Source organism: Stenella coeruleoalba, assembly GCF_951394435.1.
Source record: "Stenella coeruleoalba genome assembly, chromosome: 5".
Classification (NCBI taxonomy): domain Eukaryota; kingdom Metazoa; phylum Chordata; class Mammalia; order Artiodactyla; family Delphinidae; genus Stenella; species Stenella coeruleoalba.
In genome coordinates, this window is record NC_137150.1 from 89,284,879 (window position 1) to 89,306,392 (window position 21,514).

The 21,514-nt window shown below is 35.7% G+C and overlaps 1 protein-coding gene across 1 annotated transcript in view; it reads right to left on the reverse strand.

Annotated features, from left to right (window-relative positions):
• DZIP3 (DAZ interacting zinc finger protein 3) overlaps window positions 1-21,514 on the reverse strand; it is a 121,900-nt gene that overhangs the window by 19,055 nt on the left and 81,331 nt on the right. Inside the window, exons 18-24 of the mRNA XM_079923415.1 lie at window positions 21,014-21,039; window positions 13,031-13,196; window positions 11,441-11,536; window positions 11,164-11,291; window positions 5,002-5,070; window positions 2,463-2,559; window positions 479-582 (exon numbers count right to left, since the gene is read on the reverse strand). Coding sequence (XP_079779541.1) covers window positions 479-582; window positions 2,463-2,559; window positions 5,002-5,070; window positions 11,164-11,291; window positions 11,441-11,536; window positions 13,031-13,196; window positions 21,014-21,039 — 686 coding nt within the window. The remainder of the gene's footprint in view (window positions 1-478; window positions 583-2,462; window positions 2,560-5,001; window positions 5,071-11,163; window positions 11,292-11,440; window positions 11,537-13,030; window positions 13,197-21,013; window positions 21,040-21,514) is intronic.

Genomic DNA, 21,514 nt, shown 5'->3' on the forward strand with positions numbered 1-21,514 from the left:
GCCTAAAATTTGAAAACCACTCATTTGTAGCACAGCAGGAAACTGCCTTTAACACGGTTTTAGGTGTTAATACTGATTTTTCCCTCAATGTATTTTTCCAAAGGTATTTAAAATAAAGCGTTAAGAGAGAAAAGAATTAGAAAAAAGTTTTCCAATTAGAATCCACCTTGTTTTGTAAATATCTGGTCTTCATGCATGTCTCTGACTGAGACTTTTGATCTGTTTCACTGTAGAGGAAGGGAAAAATCTGCCATCAGCTACTACTGCACTTAGTAGACTACTCAGTGCCACAGCACGAGCAACAAAGTAAAAGCTCAAAGTGACTAAATGACATTTGAGGTTTAAAAAAACAATGGCTTCTTCACTCCAAAGACTCTGATGTCATATACGTAAAACACATCACAGATTATGTTCAACCTTGGAGCCACCTATGAGTACCTCAGAGACCAAGACACATTAAGGAAGAGGGAGCGGTTACCTTGCTGCCATGTGAGTCGCCCTGGCAAGCTGACTGAGGCATTCCTTTTCAGTCTGCTCTAGGTGAAGCAAACCAAAATCTCTACGACACTGTAAGAAATATACCTACAGATTTTTGAGAGAAAGAGAAAGAAGTTAAAGATGTCCTTGTAAATGAACACATTCTTTCCTCAAACATTTCAAGTAAATTTAAAGTTATTTTTTTTCAGTCTCTTCCAACAACACCTGAGCTTCTTGCCTGCCCATAACACATTTTAAAGCTCTTTGATCAATTCTGAAATTCTCATATTTTTATTCAAAAGTTACTGGGTTGGGAAACATTTTAGAACATTAGTTTTTAAACTTGCATATGCACTGGAATCATCTCAGAAACTTAGAAAAATGATGTCTTGGTTTCAGAGATTCTAATTTAATTGATAGTAGGTGTAACCTGGGAAACGTTTTTTTTTTTAATTTCTGAATATCTTTTTCTTTTTATGTCATTGATTTTTTAAAATAAACATTTATTTATTTACTTTTGGCTGCGTTGGGTCTTCGTTGCTATGCGCAGGCTTTCTCTAGTTGCTGCGAGTGGGGGCTACTCTTCGTTGCGGTGCGCGGGCTTCTCACTGCGGTGGCTTTTCTTGTGGAGCACGGGTTCTAGGAGTATGGGCTTCAGTAGTTGTGGCACATGAGCTCAGTAGTTATGGCTCACGGGATCTAGAGTGCAGGCTCAGTAGTTGTGACACATGGGCTTAGTTGCTCTGGGGCATGCAGGATCTTCCTGGACCAGGGCTCGAACCCATATCTCCTGCATTGGCAGGTGGATTCTTAACCACTGCACCACCAGGGAAGCCCCGAAAAGGTGTTTTTAAAAGCTCTCAGATAACTCTATTATGCAGCAAGTGTGTTTAAGAACACTCAAAAGAAGTCCTGCTATTTGATTTTTTTTTTAATTGATGAAGGAGTAAGAAAACAATCAGACCCTACAGGACTATGCTGTCCAAATGGGCCTTGGAGGTCATCTAGGCTGATGTCTCTCCAGCAGTGGGAATCCCTTCCAACTATTATTGATGCATGGTCATTTGGCCTCTGTTTTTTCCTATTGATCACTTAATATTTGCTGAAAATAGCTCATACTCTTAGACAGCATTAAGTGTTTCTAAAATTAATAATGGAAGTAGAAAGGAACTTTCTGATTAAAAGCAGTGAAAAACAAAGTCTACAAAGTTGAACTCTTAAGGTAATCTGAGCTTTTTTTTTTTTCTGGTTAAATTTAATACTCCAATACTTTACTGTCCAGGGATTTTTGGTGCAGATATCACCCCTTGATTGTTGAGCTCTGGATTCCAGAGTGCTCTGCTAAAAAATAGACCTTACCATGACAAAGGTGAGAAGGTTTGTAATGCTTTTAATGTCAACGAGTGCTCCAAAATTTGAATTTTATTGTATATCAAGTTTGGTTATCTATAAATAAAAATTACATACATACATACAATCACATTTCTTTTGAGAGATCCTAGCTGTGGTGTTCTAAAATAACTTAGAAGAAACTGAATGCCTTTCTGGGGGAGGAGGTAAGTTGGTTTCCGACACTGGAATGTATGGTGTGTATGTGTTTTTGGAAGATCTATGTAGTTAAATAGCAAAGAAAGGAGATATTACGGCAGCAGTGAAATGTTATTCTTAGAAGTTTGGCTTAGTCACCTGGATTAATGAGAATTTTCTAAGATGTCTATATTTGCTATACATACTGAAGCAAAACAATTTCTTGGAGTCATTTGGGGGAAAACAACATAAGATCATCAATTTCAAGTAAAAATATACAAAATGCCAACAAGTCAAAAAAGCACAAGAGTTTGAGCTGTGTTTTTCTGGCTGGTCCTCAGATGTCTTAATTCTGTTTATTCAAAAAACAATATTTTAAAAATTCTTTAGTATACCAGTACACAAGTAAAACTTCACTCCTCAACCCCATCTCTCTCTCCCTCTTTCTTTTCTTTTACCTCAGCTGTTAAAGCTCTGCTAGTTTCTGCATTCAGTTTGTTTAAGTATGTTTTAATTGTGCTTTCCAGATTATGCTTCTCCATTTCCCACTGAGATCTGAAATATATGATAAAGAGTCAGTAACACTGCAGCAAGGACAGACTTTTCAACCTTATTCAGGAGGCAGACAGATACAAGCTATTCAATGAATAGGAAATGATTTCCTGGAAAGTATACAGCATATAAAAGCAACAGAAGACATTACTTAACTCTTACTGTTACCCTTTACTATCATGAATGTGGAGGGTTTAAAGTTGTCATTTAAACCTTGGTTCTGAAATCAAGTTGTCTGAAGATGAATCTGACCTCCACAACTTATTAAATGTGAAACCATGGGCAAGTTACTTCTCTATACCTCAGTTTCCTCACATATAAAAATGGAAAAATTATATTACTTACCTCAAAGAGTTGTTGTCAAAATTCATTCAGATAATATACATAAAGCACTTTGTGTTTGGCACATACTAATTACTAAATAAATGTTAGCTATTATTATTAATAAATTTTACATAAAATAAAGTTTCTACAAGCCTTTTTGTGTCCTAACAATAGCAACCACAAAAGTTTTTCTTATCCCTGTCATAAAGCTAAGTCACCGTATTAAAATATTTTACTGTTTATCTCAGTGCTCACATTCAGTACCTTAGAATGAAAACAATTCCCATAGCTTGAGAAGGAGAGAAGGAGATGATGATAAGGATATTATTTATGAAGGACATTATGGAAAATGGCTACCTATGAGGTTTCTCTTTTTCCTATTCCATTTCAGCTTCCTACACTTGAGCCCCAGAATGCTAGAGCATACAAACCAAATTATGTTTCTAATGAAAGCAATTAATTGGATGTGTAATATTTTTGTAATAAGGACTTTCACAAAGGCTTTCCTCAATGTTTTATTATTAGAAACAGCTGGATGCTTGAGTACCTGACAAACATTGATGAGAAGCCTGATAAGACAATATGTTGTTAATATCAATAAGGCCAGATTATTTTGAGGGAAAAAGTTATAAAATATTCAAGGAGTCAACAAAAAGGAATTACGATGCCACTGAATACTGTGAAAAACTTGCCTACGAGAGAAAAAATAGATAAATTGGACTTCATCAAAATCAACTGTGCTTCTAAGGACATGATCAAGGAAGTGAAAAGGCAACCCACAGAATGGAAGAATATATTCGAAAATCATGTATCTGACAAGGAACTTGTATCCAGAATATACAAAAAACTCTTAAAGCTCAATAGTTAAAAGAGAAACAACCCAATATTAAAAATAGTCAAAGGAAGTAAATGGACATTTCTCCAAGTAGATACACAAATAGCCAATAAGCACATGAAAAGATACTCAACATAATTATTAGGAAAATGCAAATTAAAACCAAAAAGACATACCACTTTACAAACACTACAATGGGTGAACTAAAGACAGATAAAATAATAAGTCTTGGTGAGAATGTGGATAATTGGAACACTCATCCATTCCTGCTGGGATTATAAAATGGTGCAGTCACTTGGAAAACAGTTTGGCAGTTCCTCCAAAAGTTAAACAGAGTTTACTGCATGTCTCAGCAATTCTACTCTTAGGTATATACCCAAGAGAATTGAAAACATATGTCCACACAAAAATTTGTAGACAAATGTTCATACCAGCTTTATTCATAACAGCCAAAAACTGGACACAAACCAAATGTCCATCAACTGATGAAAAGGTAAGCAAAGTGTGGTATATCCATACAATGGAATATTATTTGTCCATAAAAAGGAATGAGTACTGATACATGCTAAAACACGATGAACCTTGAAAACATTATGTTAAGTGAAAGAAGTTAGTCAAAAGAGGCCACATATTATTATATGATTCCTTTTATATGACATGTCCAGAATAAGTAAATCCACAGAGACAAAAAAATAGACTAGTGGTTCCCAGAAGCTGGGGGACAAGAGAATGGGGAGTGACTTCTAACGGACCCAGGGTTTCTTTTTAGGGTGAGAAAAATGTTCTGGAATTAGATAGTGATGATGGTTGTACACCTCTGTACATATACTACAAACCAAGGAATAGTATGCTTTAACAGGGTGAATTTTATTCTATGTGAATTAGATCTCAAAACAGCTATTATAAAAAATATGTAAATCAGAACAAGACTTACCCAGTTTCATGAATCAGTCACATCTAATAGTATTGATTACAGTAAAGAAAAAAGAATTCATAAGCCCTAGTTCCTGACAGTAGTTTGTTGTGGCACCACAACTTTGCTGATTTAATCACTCTCAGCAGTTTCCCAGGGCCAGAGGCAAGGTGAACATTCCTCCCTATTTGCCTAGGACATTTCCAGCTTTTATCTGTTGTCCCAGTGTAATTATTAATACTGCTCAGTATCATGCTCAGAAGTGCCCTAGTTTGGATGTTTATGTTATATGGCTACCTTAGCCAGAATATTCTGAGTGGAATACACAGTTTCAGAGAGGGTGCACTCAACCAAAGCAACAGCTGTTTGTTACCTTTTCATAGAAAGTTGCTCTTTAAGGTTCTTGATTTCATTATCTTTAGCATGGCTCTGACGCTGCAATCTAAGAAAAGAAGAAAGAACGCCATAAAATGTTAGAAATTATTTATCATTAACAGTCAGAACAACCCTACTTGTAGCTGAGGAGGGAGTAAGTATGTCCATTTTGGGCCATAAATCTTGAGCCTGAAAATAACTGGACTCCTCTACCTTATTCTTCTAAGATTTATCTTTCTTACGTCTGATGTCCGATTTACTGACTTTACAAAGAAAGAACTAAGTTCTAACCCTGAAAATTAGAAAGCCAAACTGAAGATTTATATCGTATCCCCAGCTCAATGACTCAGAAAAATGACTTCAGCTCTTCGTTCTTTAGTTTACTCACTAGAAAATAGAGATGGCATCTTGTGATGTTCTAGGCCTATGGTGGGATTGAGAACTTCAAATTCCTTAAAGAGATAGTATATCAAGTCATGCAAACTATTAAAGACTTAAGTTCTGAAAGAAATCAGATCTTAAATACAGAAGCAATGAGGCTGTGTACAAATAAGAATTTTAATTAAAACTATACATTATGGGGCTTCCCTGGTGGCGTAGTGGTTGAGAATCTGCCTGTCAATGCAGGGGACACAGGTTCAAGCCCTGGTCTGGGAAGATCCCAGATGCCGCGGAGCAACTAGGCCCATGAGCCACAACTACTGAGCCTGCGCGTCTGGAGCCTGTGCTCTGCAACAAGAGAGGCCGTGACAGTGAGTGGCCCCCATTCGCCACAACTAAAGAAAGCCCTCGCACAGAAACGAAGACACAACACACCCAAAAATAAATAAATAAATAAATTTATTTATTTATTTATTTTAAAAAAAACCCAAAACTATAAATTATAACAGGGGAGTCACTCACATGACCTAATCAACAGAAGATTGGGTAAAAATTTTGTATACATCAGAAAACATAACCCATGATTAACTTAATAACCGACATGCCAAAAACTATTAAAAGCAATGCAAAGTAATACTTTTGGGGTTGACATATATTCACATACCATTTTTGATGTTCCTCCCTTGTGCTGCATTTTTCTTTACCACCTGTTAATCTGCTTCAATATGAAGAGATTTATAGCAAAAGCACATTTCTCTTTAAGTCTCTGATATGTTCAGACACTTGGGATACATACGAGTTTTGGTTTATATAAACTATGGAATGATAAAGCCTTAAAACAGTGACGTTACATGTTGGCTGGATTGCTCACCACTAGATTTCAGAGACCACCTACTTACGTTTAAGCTTCTTGGAAGCTGTAGAGACTTACAATGAATGTTGTATTGGACTGATAAATGCAATGAAAAGAAAACAGGTCTCTTTAGATACAAAAGAGATCATGTTCTTGAGTAAAGAATAAGAAATACAAGCTTTGTTTCTGTATACTCTACAGGAGTATGTAGAGAGAATTGAAAAGTAAGTTGTAAGATTTCTAAGACTGACATCTTTCTTTCCCATGTATACTGCCATTACTTCATTATTTTACCCAGCTCTAGTTTAGAGTGGGCGATAAGAACTGACAAAGCTGATCGGGACTTCAGAAGACCTGGATTCTTAAGTAACAGAGGATAAGGTAGGCATAGTTCCTATCATCCTGCTCATAGATGAACCAGCTATATATGTTCAGGTAGTCATAACTAGTTAGTCCTATTTTTCTCATGAAAACCATGACAGGGTGGGATTAGATTTTGTTCTCTAAAATATCTAAAGTTCTCAAGCTTACTCTGGCTGGCTATGAAGTTTACTATGTAAATTTTATGGACAGCAGTTTCTTAACATTTATTAAGTATTATAATTTGTGCAAAATATGTCATTTTTGTATGTCTTCTTTATTAACACTGCAATTATCATCAACATATTGACCATTTACTGTAGTATTGGCATTGAATTAGGCCAAAGAAAAAAGGTGTTTTTGCTTCCAAATAAACAATATGTTCTAAGATGAAAGAAATCAACATTTTACAAAGAAAGAATATTTATATTTTTATCACATGCTCTTGGGACATGACCAGGTGAATTAAACAAAGAAAGGCTCAAAAGCTTATATGAGAATACACACAACATTCATGCTTTCCTATCTGGTCTGAATGCCCTCTGTCTTTTCTCCCATCTCACCCTATGTATTACCTAGCTTAGGTAAAACACTATGTCTTCAATGAAGTTCTTCCTTATCTCAACATCAAAAGTACTCTTTTTACCCCACAATATCCCTATTAAATGCAGCTTCATTTGACATTTATATGTACTTTTTCAAAAAGTTAAGCTTTTCAGATAAACATAGATTCACATGCAGATGTAAGAAATGATACAGACAGATCCTATGTACACTTTATCCACATTCCCCCAATGCAACATCTTGCAAAACGACAGTATAATAACCCAGGATGTTGTCAGTGATACAGTTAAAGATAGCGAACAATTTTATCACCACAAGGACGCCTTATTTTGCCCTTTTATAGCCATAGCCACTTCCCTCCCTCTTCCATCTCCTCCTTAAAACCTTGGGACCACTAATCTAATCTATTTTTCATTTTTATCACTCTGTCATTTTTGAACTATTTGAAATTCTGTCATTCCAAGAATGTTACAGAAATGGAATAATATAGTATATAAGCTTTGGGGATTGGGTTTTTTCACTCAGCACAATTCTCTGATGTCGGCACGGTCTGTAGTGATATCACCATTTCATTCCTGAGGGTGGTGACTTGTGTCTTCTCTTTTTTTGTCAGTTTTGCTAGAGGTTTGTCAGTTGCATGGATATTTTCAAAGAAACCAGCTCTTTGTTTCATGGATTTTCTCTACTGCTTCTTGTTTCCAATTTCAATATTTCCAATCTTTATTATTTCCATCCTTCTGCTTGTTTTGGGTCATTCTGCTTTTCTTCTTCTGGGTTCTTGAGGTGGGAGCTTGTATTGTATTATACATTTGAGACTTCTCCCCTTTTCTAACGCGCACATTTAGTGCTATAAATCTCAGAACTGCTTTAGCTGTGCCCCACAAACTTTGACATATTGTATTTTCATGTTAATTCAACATATTTTTATTTCCCTTGAGACCTCTTCTTTGACTCATGAATTAATTAGAAGTATATTGTGTAGTCTCCACGTGTTTGCAGATTTTCCTGTTATATTTCTGTTAGTGATTTCTAGTTTGTTTCCACTGTGATCTGAGACATGCTTTCCATGATTTCAATTCTTTTAAATTTGCTGAGGTTTGTTTTATGGCCCAGAATATGGTTTATCTTGGTATATTTCCTGTGGGTACTTGAAAGCATATGTATTCTGTTATTGTCTGGTGAAGTGTTCTATAAATATCAATCAAATCCTGTTGCTTGATGGTGTTGTAGAGGTCTTCTATTTCTTCTTTCCGTTCTGTCTGTTTTGCTTCATATATTTTGAAGCTCTGTTGTTTGGTATGTACACCTTTAGGTTCTTATGTCTTCCCAGTGGACTGATCCTTTTATCATTATGTAATGTCCCTCTTTGTCTCCAGCTTTCTTTGCTCTGAAGTCCATTTTATCTGATATTAATATAGACACTCCTTATTTTTTGATTAATATTTACATGGTATATATTTTACCATCCTTTTATTTTCAACCTACTTATGTTGTTGAAACTGAAATGTATTTCCTATAAACAGCATATTGTTGGATCACACTTCTTTTTGTTTTGTTTTTAAAATCTATTCTTCCAGTCTCTGTCTTTTAATTGATATATTTAGACCATTTATACTTAAGGTAATTACTGATATGTTAGGGCTTAAGTCTGCCATTTTATTATTTGTTTTCTGTTTGTTTCCTCTGTTTCTCTTTTCTTACTTTCTTGTGGGTTACCTGAACATGTTTTAGGGTTCCATCTTAGTTTATTTATAGTGTTTTTGAGTATATCTCTTTATGCAGCTTTCTTAGTGGTTGCACTAGGTATTACCATATGCATACATAGTCTATGGTATTGATCTTTTCTTACTTCAAGTGAAGTATAGAAGGGCTGACTCACACTGCTTTGCTGCTGTACAGTAGAGAGAGGCAGGAGCTCCCTGTTGGGTGCCTCTGGCACCAGCTGGGGAAAGCAGGGGAAATGGAGTACCACCTGGCGCCAGGGTGGAGCTTCAGCTCCCATGAGAGTAGGAATAAAACCTAGTATTGATTAGTCCCACCTTGGATCACTTTGTTAAGTCTTGTTGATGCTAGGTAGAGGTAGAGGCTTAGCTCGCAGCTGGACCATATTGATGCTATCCTGGCAGAGAAACTGGAGCACCCCTTGCTTCCACTTGGTGAGGAATGGAAGATTAGCTACCTGCTCAGTACTGCTACCCCAGCAAGGGAATCTGATTTCTGCCATCTTTTGTCAGAGTGCGGTACCTGTGTCCAAGGGGTGGTGTGGGTCTAGTGGTGTTTGGCTGGAGTAGGTGGGTAGTGCCAAAAAGGTTTCATGTTATTATATCTTCCTTTCCCTGATCCTCTGGCTAAAGGGAACAGACTCTTCTTGGCACTTTAGTGGCCCCCTACCCTGTGCTTACTGACAGTTGCATGTTGGAGGTTTCTGCAGTGCTCTGTCTAGGATAAATGGGAGGCAATTTTTAAAAAATCACTGTCACATCATTCTTTCAAGTTCCAAGGTTTCTAGACAGTCTGCTTCCTTCTACCTTTCAGAGTCTTCTCATGTTTGTTGTGTTCTATCCAGGGTGTTTAAGTTGTAAGAAGGAAGACTTGCAAGTAACAGAGTAGACTTGCAAGTAACATTTTGGTGGAACTGGAGGTCCCTCTGTTATATGTAATTTTAATCCTCTCATATTAATCTATACTTTCCACTAGCTCACAGTTAATTTATGATATGTCTTGGTATCCTTTACATGTGCCTTACATAATTCTTCGCATACTGTGGGAACTTGATAAAAGTTTGGTGAATGTTCAGCACTGAATGTTCCTTGTGTGAAGACATATGCATTCCCTAAAGTGGTCTGTTTGTAGTCTCAAGCATACAAGGGAGTCTGGGTAAGGTATTAGAGTTGAAGAGAGATATCTCAGATAGCAAAGGAGAGAGACAGGTCATCTGCATGGATGGCATTACTTTTCTGATCTCTGATACTATATAACATATTTATGGATTGGTCATTGTCTTTCAGGCTAAAAGACAAAATTTTGAATCCTGAAGTGTGGGTTCTTAAGTGATTTCAGTCAGTTTAATTTGTCCAAGCTATTTTAGGTCCACAAAACTGAAAGTGTTTGCAACTGATACCATGTTGCCAGAGCTATGGCATCCTGTTCTTCCTAAAAACCTGTTCAGGTTGGATGAAATGTTATGTGGGAGAAAATTTAAGACCAAAATCTCTGCCTAATATTTCTCCAATTTAACTATTGACATCTTGGACTCCTTAAACTAAGATATTCCCTAGAATCTGTCTATTTTCCCTATTAGCAGTCTAGGAACTGCAGTGGATTTCAAATTAGAATCATGGATGACTAGTATTTTGTGGTATTACTGTTTATTAAAATAATGTGTCACAAATTATATTACTATTTCACTTCAAAATGGTTCGAGGCAGTCGTTAGTATAAACAGAATGGAGCAGGATACTCATTTTTCCTTATTAAATCAGAATTTTTAGTCTTAGGCATTTTTAATACTTGAGGTTGTAAGAGAAATGAGATTGATGGGGTGAAAAGATTCTCCGGGAATTTGATTTGTTTCCAACCTCTTGCGCTTAGAACACAAATACTCTCAGAAACCAACATTAAAAGGTATGAAAGTGAGTCAGTGATGTCTTTGAGGAATGTACTTACCATATGCTATAAAGAAACAGCCAATCATTAGTCACATTTTTACAAATTAGTCATGACCTGAAAGCTAATTATCATTCTCATGTAATTCTATTATCTTCACACTTATTCAGCCAATACATGAAAAGCTTGATATTTAGAGTGAGCAGTTGCTTATTTCTCAATCCAGCTGGCAAGGCAAAATATAGTGGGTTTTTAAGCAATTGCAGCCCTGTGGTTGGCAGTTCCTAATGTGCAGTCACAATGCCACCTAGTGGCTACATAGGGATTATCTTTTAAAGGATACTATTCATTATGGAGTAAACCCAGAGTTTTCTTCTATCAACAGATTTGCACTTACTTGGACACCTTATTGATTCCAAAAGCCACTTGTTGGTTAAGAGATGAGATGATTTTATCTTTCTTTTTAATCTGCATTTGGTTTTCTTGCCACCGAAAAGTCACTGTTTTCAATTGTCTTTTGAAATCCTGATCAATGAAAAATATTATTTCAGTTAATTCTGTTCAAGCCACCAGAAATTTAAAGAAAAAACGGGGCTCTTTAAAAATATATACCATTAAATTGAACATTTGAAGTACCTCTAACTTGTCTCAGATATAATGGCAAAAATACTTACTTCACACTGATAGTGCAATTTACAAAACTGCCGTTGTCGAGCAAGCTTTTGCTTCTCAGTTTCTCCATATTCTGTAGTTACCTTGTTGGTTGAGCCCTATTGAGCAAATGGAATATTCATGCTTTATTTTCCTCTTTAAAAAAGCACTAATATTATAGAAATTTAAATGAAAAACACTACTATTATTGTTATTTAAAGGGGATTTAAGTTGCTGTCTAACTCATACTCATGCATTATAGGTTTCAATGCAAATACCACTTCTCTGATTAATTTAAATAAACCTACCTCTCTCCAATTACAGCATTCACTAAACAATACCATAGTTACTTGTCTACCGCTGCTACTACTGAATAATGTTATCTGTATGCTTACCATTTTTAAAGCATGTTTTGTAATGCTTTTATTGTCATAAGAACCATATGAGGTAGGCACTCACTACTACTTTAGAGATGATAAAACTGAGTAACTTGCCCAAGGTCACACAGTAAGTGAAGGAGCCAGAATTCTAAACTCAGGCAATCTTAACTGCTAAACTACTTAATTATTACCTTAGTAATTATCACCTTAGGTTAATGTTCAACTTCTCCACTGGATTATAAACACTGTGATCACAGGGACCATGTCTTAGCATAGCTCTTGACACAAAGTAAGTGCTAAGTGTTTTTTGAATAAATGAATGAATAAACATTTTTCAAAAGCTGTGTGACATTTTCGTTCTATTTTTTGAGTTCTTATAGCTGTTGGATGAAAACCAAAGGCCCCACATTTAAACTTTAGTGTGACATCCAAAGCTTAGAATATGTCATTTCAGTTAAAATATATGTATATATTTTAATTAGAAAGACAAAAAGGCATGACAATTATACTAGTGTACTATCAGCCAGGAAATTGTTTGTACTAACTGTATCCTTAGATATCAACATTACTATATATTATATATTATTATACTTAAACCATGGAACAGGATATCATATATTACCTCAGTACAGAATTCTCATGGGTAGGTTAAGCAAGTGATTTTTTTTTAAAAAAAAAGCTTTCTATATGTTTTGTCTCATTAAGTGCTCTGCTGAGCACTAAAATCATGTTCATATGCACCTTCATATATAAGTATGTCATTCCCAGCACTGACTACCACCAGGAAAGGAACCAAAAAATTGTTGTTTGTTAATATTTTTTGTAGATATTTCATGGTAACAAAAAGGTTTAACTTTTTGAAAAATGAAAGTAGATTTGTTTTATAAAACTATTTTTCTCATGAAATTTAATCCAATGGGATTATGCCAGGGTATTTTTTTCTTCCTTGTGGTATTTGAAAACTCTTTATAAGGAATGCATTTGTAATCAGCTCTGCCCAATACTTAAAACCAGGAAATGGTCTGAGGACTAAAGTGAAAAGTTTCCGGTTCCTAAGGTTCTTTTTTATGTCAGCCACCCCTCTGTCCCTCCTTTCCTGTTTTTTCTTTTTCCTCAGAAATACAACATAAATCACTAGGTTAACATGCTATTCAAAGAGTCATGGGGAAAAAATGGTTAACAATTGTTCTGGAAGAAGGAAAGCAGGGCTGTATCCTCTCAAATCAGGCTTACCTGCTCTATCATGTCCAGAATATGCAGTTCATCCAGGCTATAGAACTTGTCTTCAGTTGCAGAATCTTCTTGAACATCACTTGCATCATCTTTCATAAATCCACTGATTGAGTATAGATTTGCTTGTTCTTTCTTCAATTGCTCTTCCTTACCTATCATATTTGGACTATAGTGGTGACATAATCAATGTGATCTTTTATAATTGTATAGTGCTTTTCATCTAAGCCATTATTTCCCAAATTAATATTGTACTGGTCTCATGAGATGCTCAGATCAGAAGGGCTCATAGTCAAAGTTTGGAGAGTAGTCATACTGTGTGTTTCTTTTGAAGATTCACAATGAATTTTAGCATACTTCAGATAGCACTCAACTGAGGTACCTATTCTGTTCATAGTAGTGTTTTTAAGAACTATCAGAATATGGAGTTCACTTTTCAAATTATAACTATTAACATCAGTTACTTTGAGAAACAATACTTTGGGAAATATTGACAAGCATGTCTACATCTGCTATATTATTTAATCATCACATCATTCTTGACAAGTAGGTTGGTTTAATCAACTTCAGTGCTTAGGTCCCATGTACATTTAAATAAAGGGCTGCAAACAGCAATATAAAGTAGATTAAAATGGAGGTTTCTTTTGTAACAGGACTTTAAAAAAAAACTGTAGTGATAATGAATTGAAGTAACTAGGAACCACTGAGAAAACAATGAAAATATTACATGTACAATGACAATTAACTCATTTTTATACCTATGTCTAAAATTTAAATGCATGCTACTATCCTTTCAAGTTGGCCCACTATTTAGTAGCTATGAATTTCCTTCCTAATCTCATTGAACAATGACAAGAAATAGAACTTTTACTTATAGCATGATCTGTATTACTTAATTTTATAAGTGAAAGAAAATTATTTTTATTTTATTATTAGAAAGAAAATAGATAACTCCAGGATGCATCAGTACTTATTTTAGGCCACTGAGACCTAGAAAAAAAATGCTATCTAACGCTTGTAGAATAACTTGTAAAACACTATAAAACAGTCATTAGGTATCACTGAAGTATTCTAGACTGACTCAAATATTTTGGAAAGTTCAATGAAATAAACTGCTTGTGTAGACCACAGTTCGAAAACCCAATCAGTTTTCCATATTACTTAAAAAGCTGTTAAAAATTACATTTTTCTGACACCCCAACACTGTAAAAATATGAATCTGTAGTTTTGAAAACCTCCAAAAGATTATTCCTAAATTTTTAAAGTATGATAATAGCATTATGATAATATAGAAAAATATTCATCTCTTATTAAAGAGATACAAACTGAATCATGTAGAGGTAAAATTATATGATGTTTGGGACTGAAAACATTCAAAAAAGAACAAAATGTTAAGGAAAAAATGAAGCAAATATGGAAAAACACTGATAACTGTCAAATCAGGATGATAGGTATACATACAAATGTACATATATCATTCTCTTTACTTTTGTGTGTCTTTGAAAATTCTCATTTAAAAACAAAGCTCGCTGCATGATTTGATGATCATCCAGGTTTGGCTCTATGCTGTAAGTCAAAATGAGCAAAATGACTGATAATATTGTTTCATTCTTTAGTAAGTTATTTTTACGGTATCTAGACATAGCATGAAAACACACACACAAAAAAAACTATCAGAGAGGGCAGACAGCAGAAGCAAGAAGAACTACAATCCTGCAGCCTATGGAACAAAAACCACATTCACAGAAAGACAGACAAGGTGAAAAGGCAGAGGGCTATGTACCAGATGAAGGAACAAGATAAAACACCAGAAAAACAGCTAAATGAAGTGGAGATAGGTAACCTTCCAGAAAAAGAATTCAGAATAATGATAGTGAAGATGATCCAGGACCTCGGAAAAAGAATGGAGGCAAACATCAAGAAGATGCAAGAAATGTTTAACAAAGACATAGAAGAATCAAAGAACAAACAAACACAGATGAACAATACGATAACTGAAATGAAAAATACACTAGAAGGAATCAATAGCAGAATAACTGGGGAAGAAGAACGGATAAGTGACCTGGAAGACAGAATGGCTGAATTCACTGCTGTGGAAAAGAGGAAAGAAAAATGAATGAAAAGAAATGAAGACAGCTTGAGAGACCTCTGGGACAACGTTAAACACAACAACATTCGCATTATAGAGGTCCCAGACGGAGCAGAGAGAGAGAAAGGACCCAAGAAAATATTTGAAGAGATTATAGTCAAAAACTTCCCTAACATGGAAAAGGAAATAGCCACAAGTACAGGAAGCACATAGAGTCCCATACAGGATAAACCCAAGGAGAAACATGCTGAGACACATAGTACTCAAATTGGCAAAAATTAAAGACAAAGAAAAATTATTGAAAGCAGCAAGGGAAAAATGACAAATAACATACAAGGGAACTCCCATAACTGATTTCTCAGCAGAAACTCTACAAGCCAGAAGGCAGCAGCATGATATATTTAAAGTGATGAAAGGGAAGAACCTACAACGAAGATTACTCTAGCCAGCAAGGATCTCACTCAGATTTGACAGAGAAATCAAAAGCTTCACAGACAAGCAAAAGCTAAGAGAATTCAGCACCACCAAACCAACTCTACAACAAATGCTAAAGGAACTTCTCTAAGTGGGAAACACGAGAGAAGAAAAGGACCTATATAAAAAAACCCAAAACAATTAAGAAAATGGTAATAGGAACATACATATCGATAATTAACTTAAATGTAAATGGATAAAATGCTCCAACCAAAAGACACAGGCTCACTGAATGGATACAAAAACAAGACCCATATATATGATGTCTACAAGAGACCCACTTCATACCTAGGGACACATACAGACTGAAAGTGAGGGGTTGGAAAAAGATATTCCATACAAATGGAAATCAAAAAAAAGGTGGAGTAGCAATACTCATATCAGATAAAATAGATTTTAAAATAAGGAATGTTACAAGAGACAAGGAAGGACACTACATATGATCAAGGCATCAATCCAAGAAGAAGATATAACAATTATAAATATATATGCACCCAACATTGGAGCACCTCAATATATAAAGCAACTGCTAACAGGTATAAAAGAAGAAATCGACAGTAACACAATAATAGTGGGTGACTTTAACACGTCACTTACACCAATGGACAGATCATCCAAAGAGAAAATTAACAGGGAAACACAAGCTTTAAATGACACAACAGACCGGATAGATTTAACTGATATTTATAGGACATTCCACCCAAAAACAGCAGATTACTTTGTTCTCAAGTGCGCACGGAACATACTCCAGGATTGATCACATCCTGGGTCCCAAATCAAGCCTCAGTAAATTTAAGAAAATTGAAATCATATGAAGTATCTTTTATGACCACAATGCTATGAGATTAGAAATCAATTACAGGAAAAAAACGTAAAAAACACAAACACATGGAGGCTAAACAATACGTTACTAAATAACCAAGAGATCACTGAAGAAATCAAAGAGGAAATCAAAAAATACCTAGAGAAAATGACAATGAAAACAGGATGATCCAAAACCTATAGGATGCAGCAAAAGCAGTTCTAAGAGGGAAGTTTATAGCTATACAAGCCTACCTCAAGACACAAGAAATATCTCAAATAAACAACCTAACCTTACACCTAAAGGAAAGAGAGAAAGAAGAACAAACAAAACCCAAAGTTAGCAGAAAGAAAGAAATCATAAAGATCAGAGAAGAAATAAATGAAACAGAAACAAAGAAAACAATAGCAAAGATCTATAAAACTAAAAGCTGGTTCTTTGAGATGATAAACAAAATTGATAAACCATTAGCCAGACTGATCAAGAAAAAGAGGGAGAGGACTCAATTCAATAAAATTAGAAATGAAAAAGGAGAAGTTACAACAGACATGGCAGAAATACAAAGCATTCTAAGAGACTACTACAAGCAACTCTATGCCAACAAAATGGACAACCTGGAAGAAATGGACAAATTCTTAGAAAGGTATAACCTTCCAAGACTAAACCAGGAAGAAATAGAAAATATGAACAGACCAATCACAAGGAATGAAATTGAAACTGTGATTAAAAATCTTCCAAAAGGGGCTTCCCTAGTGGCGTAGTGGTTGGGAGTCTGCCTACCGATGCAGGGGACATGGGTTCGTGCCCCGGTCCGGGAAGATCCCACATGCCACAGAGTGGCTGGGCCCGTGAGCCATGGCCATTGAGCCTGCATGTCCGGAGCCCGTGCTCTGCAACAGGAGAGGCCACAACTGTGAGAGGCCCACGTACCGCAAAAAAAAAAAAAAGAAAAAAAAATCTTCTAAAAAACAAAAGTCCAGGACCAGATGGCTTCACATGTGAATTCTATCAAACATTTAGAGAAGAGCTAACACCCATCCTTCTCAAACTCTTCCAAAAAATTGCACAGGAAGGAACACTCCCAAATTCATTCTATGAGGCCACCATCACCCTGATACCAAAACCAGACAAAGATACTACAGAAAAAGAAAATCACAGACCAATATCACTGATGAATATAGATGCAAAATTCCTCAACAAAATACTAGCAAACAGAATCCAACAACACATTAAAAGGATCATACACCATGATCAAATGGGATTTATCGCAGGGATGCAAGGATTCTTCAATATAAGCAAATCAATTAATATGATACACCATATTAACAAACTGAAGAAGACAAACCATATGATCATCTCAACAGATGCAGAAAAAGATTTTGACAAAATTCAACACCCATTTGTGATAAAAACTCTCCAGAAAGTCGGCATAGAGGGAACCTACCTCAACATAATAAAGGCCATATACAACAAACCCAGAGCAAACATCATTCTCAATGGTGAAAAACGGAAAGTATTTCCTCTAAGATCAGGAAAAAGACAAGGATGTCCACTCTCACCACTATTATTCAACATAGTTTTGGAAGTCCTAGGCACGTCAATCAGAGAAGAAAAAGAAATAAAAGGAATACAAATTTGAAAAGAAGTAAAACTGTCACCATTTGCAGATGACATGATACTATACATAAAGAATCCTAAAGATGTCACCAGAAAACTACTAGAGCTAATCAATGAATTTGGTAAAGTTGCAGGATACAAAATTTATGCACAGAAATCTCTTACATTCCTATAAACGAATGATGAAAAACCTGAAAGAGAAATTAAGGAAACACTCCCATTTACCATTGCAACAAAAAGAATAAAATACCTAGGAATAAACCTACCTAGGAAGACAAAAGAACTGTATGCAGAAAACTATAAAACACTGATGAAAGAAATTAAAGATACCAAGAGATGGAGAGATATACCATGTTCTTGGATTAGAAGAATAAACATTGTGAAAATGACTCTACTACCCAAAGCAATCTACAGATTCAACGCAATCCCTATGAAATTACCAATGGCATTTTTCACAGAACTAGAACAAAAAATCTTAAAAGTTGTATGGAGACACAAAAGACCCCGAATAGCCAAAGCAGTCTTGAGGGAAAAAAAACGGAGCTGGAGGAATCAGGCTCCCGAATTTCAGACTGTACTACAAAGCTACAATAATCAAGACAATATGGTACTGGCACAAAAACAGAAATATAGATCAATGGAAAAGGAATGAAAGCCCAGAGACAAACCCATGCACCTATGGTCAACTAATCTATGACAAAGGAGGCAAGGATATACAATGGAGAAAAGACAGTCTCCTCAATAAGTGGTGCTGGGAAAACTGGACAGCTACATGTAAAAGAATGAAATTAGAACACTCCCTAACACCATACACAAAAATAAACTCAAAATGGATTACAGACTTAAATGTAAGACAGAACACTATAAAACTCTTAGTGGAAAAGGTAGGAAGAACACTCCTTGACATAAATCACAGCAAGATCTTTTTTGATCCACCTCCTAGAGTAATGGAAATAAAACCAAAAATAAACCAATGGGACCTAATGAAACTTAAAAGATTTTGCACAGCAAAGGAAACTACAAACAAGATGAAAAGACAACCCTCAGAATGGGAGAAAATAGTTGCAAACAAATCAACGGACAAAGGGTTAATCTCCAAAATATATAAACAGCTCATGCAGCTCAATATTAAAAAAACAAACAACCCAATCCAAAAATGGGAAGAAGACCTAAATAGACATTTCTCCAAAGAAGACATACAGATGGCCAGGAAGCACATGAAAAGCTGCTCAACATCACTAATTATTAGAGAAGTGCAAATCAAAACTACAATGAGGTAATCACCTCACACCAGTTAGAATGGGCATCATCAGAAAATCTACAAACAACAAATGCTGGAGAGGTTGTGGAGAAAAGGGAGCCCTCTTGCACTGTCGGTGGGAATGTAAATTGATACAGCCACTATGGAGAACAATATGGAGGTTCCTTAAAAAACCAGAAATAGAATTACCATATGACCCAGCAATCCCACTACTAGGCATACACCCAGATAAAACCATAATTCAAAAAGACACATGCACCCCAGTGTTCATTGCAGCAATATTTACAATAGCCAGAATATGGAAGCAACCTAAATGCCCATTGACAGATGAATGAATAAAGAAGATGTGGTACATATATACAATGGAATATTACTTAGCCATAAAAAAGGAACGAAATTGGATCATTTGTAGAGACGTGGATGGACCTAGAGACTGTCATACAGAGTGAAGTAAGTTAGAAAAACAAATATCATGTATAAACACATATATGTGGAACGTAGAAAAATGGTACAGATGAACTGGTTTGCAGGGCAGAAATTGAGACACAGATGCAGAGAACAAATGTATGGACACCAAGGGGGAAAAGTGGCGGGAGGGGTGGTGGGATGAATTGGGAGATTGGGATTGACATAGATACACTAATATGTATAAAATGGATAACTAATAAGCCGCTCTATAGAAAAAAAAGAAAGGCTTCTCTGGTGGCGCAGTGGTTGAGAGTCCGCCTGCCGATTCAGGGGACACGGGTTCGTGCCCTGGTCTGGGAAGATCCCACATGCCGTGGAGCAGCTGGCCTGTGAGCCATGCCCACTGAGCCTGCGCGTCCAGAGCCTGTGCTCCGCAACGGGATAGGCCACAACAGTGATAGGCCCGCGTACCGCAAAATCAAACAAACAAAGAAAAAAACCTATTGCATTAGTGGCTCAACTTGTTGACAAAGAAAGTGAAAACCCATCTTGGATGATGAACTGTTAACTTACCGAGTGGATCATGTCCATTAATCAATGAGAAAATATCAAAATCGATGGCTTTAAAGTTACCAAAATATGTTCTTGTTACCATTTTAAAGTTATCTTAATTACGTCCTCACAGAGAGTTCTCTAAAGTAACTAATTTTCAGTTAACAACTCTTTGGTGGGTATAATGATCTCTTTATTGAATGTCTCCCCCACTTCCTTCCTCTACTACACTGTCATTAATCATATGGTTGTAGAATATAGCTCTCAATGTTCTTTAGACATTAAAAGGTTTCCAGTAAAGGTTCAAAATTCACCATTAACAACTGGGGTTAAAAAAAACCAAACAAACATCTCAGGTTAATTAAACAAACCAAACCAAACCAAACTCTTTTATAAAAGGGGTCACTGGGACAAACAATAATCTGCCTTTAAGGTTAAGTTTAACTTAGTCTATATTTGGCTAACTACAATCTAGACTATATTTTAAAGGATTTTATACTGGAACCAAATTTAGCCCTTGAAGAAAGCAGTTAGCATTGGATGACTCTTGAGTAGCCATACATTGATAGGAAAATGCCAAGAGATTCTATTCTCCCAAAATAAACGATAATTTAACTTTTTGTCACTTTCAGTTAAAAAAAACTGACAACTTATTAAGACAAAAAAAACCTGTCTATTCTTCTCTTAGTGACAACACGTTCTAAAGCAAGGCTGTGTCATTCTGGCAAAGCACACTTTGACAGTACTAAGACAGATTTAAAAATTAAATAAACTAATACTTACACTTGCTCTTCTTTAGATTCCTTATTCTGAAAAATAACATCAAGAATTAGTATTATTATCAACTATGTTGATACAGCACAGTGATCTAACTGCATTTAGGTCAGCATTTCTCAAGCTTTTTGACCACAACCAAAATAAGAAATATAATTTACATTCTAACTCAAATGTACTTACATATATATTTTTATACATAAGCATAAAACTGAAATATAAGTCCCATGAAATAAACCTTACTCATATTATGTGTGTTATGGACTGCATGTTTGTGTGCCTCCAAAATTCTTAGGTTGAAACCCTAACCCCCAGTGTGATGGTAACTGGAGGTATGGCCATTGGGAGGTAATTAGGTTTAGAGGATGTGGAGTCCTCATGATGGGATTAGCACCCTTATGAGAAGAGACCAGAGAGCTAGCTTGCTTGCTTGTGCATGCTTGATCACTTTCTCCAACGTGTGATGATACAATGAAAAGGTAGCTGTCTGCAAATTAAGAAGACAGCCTT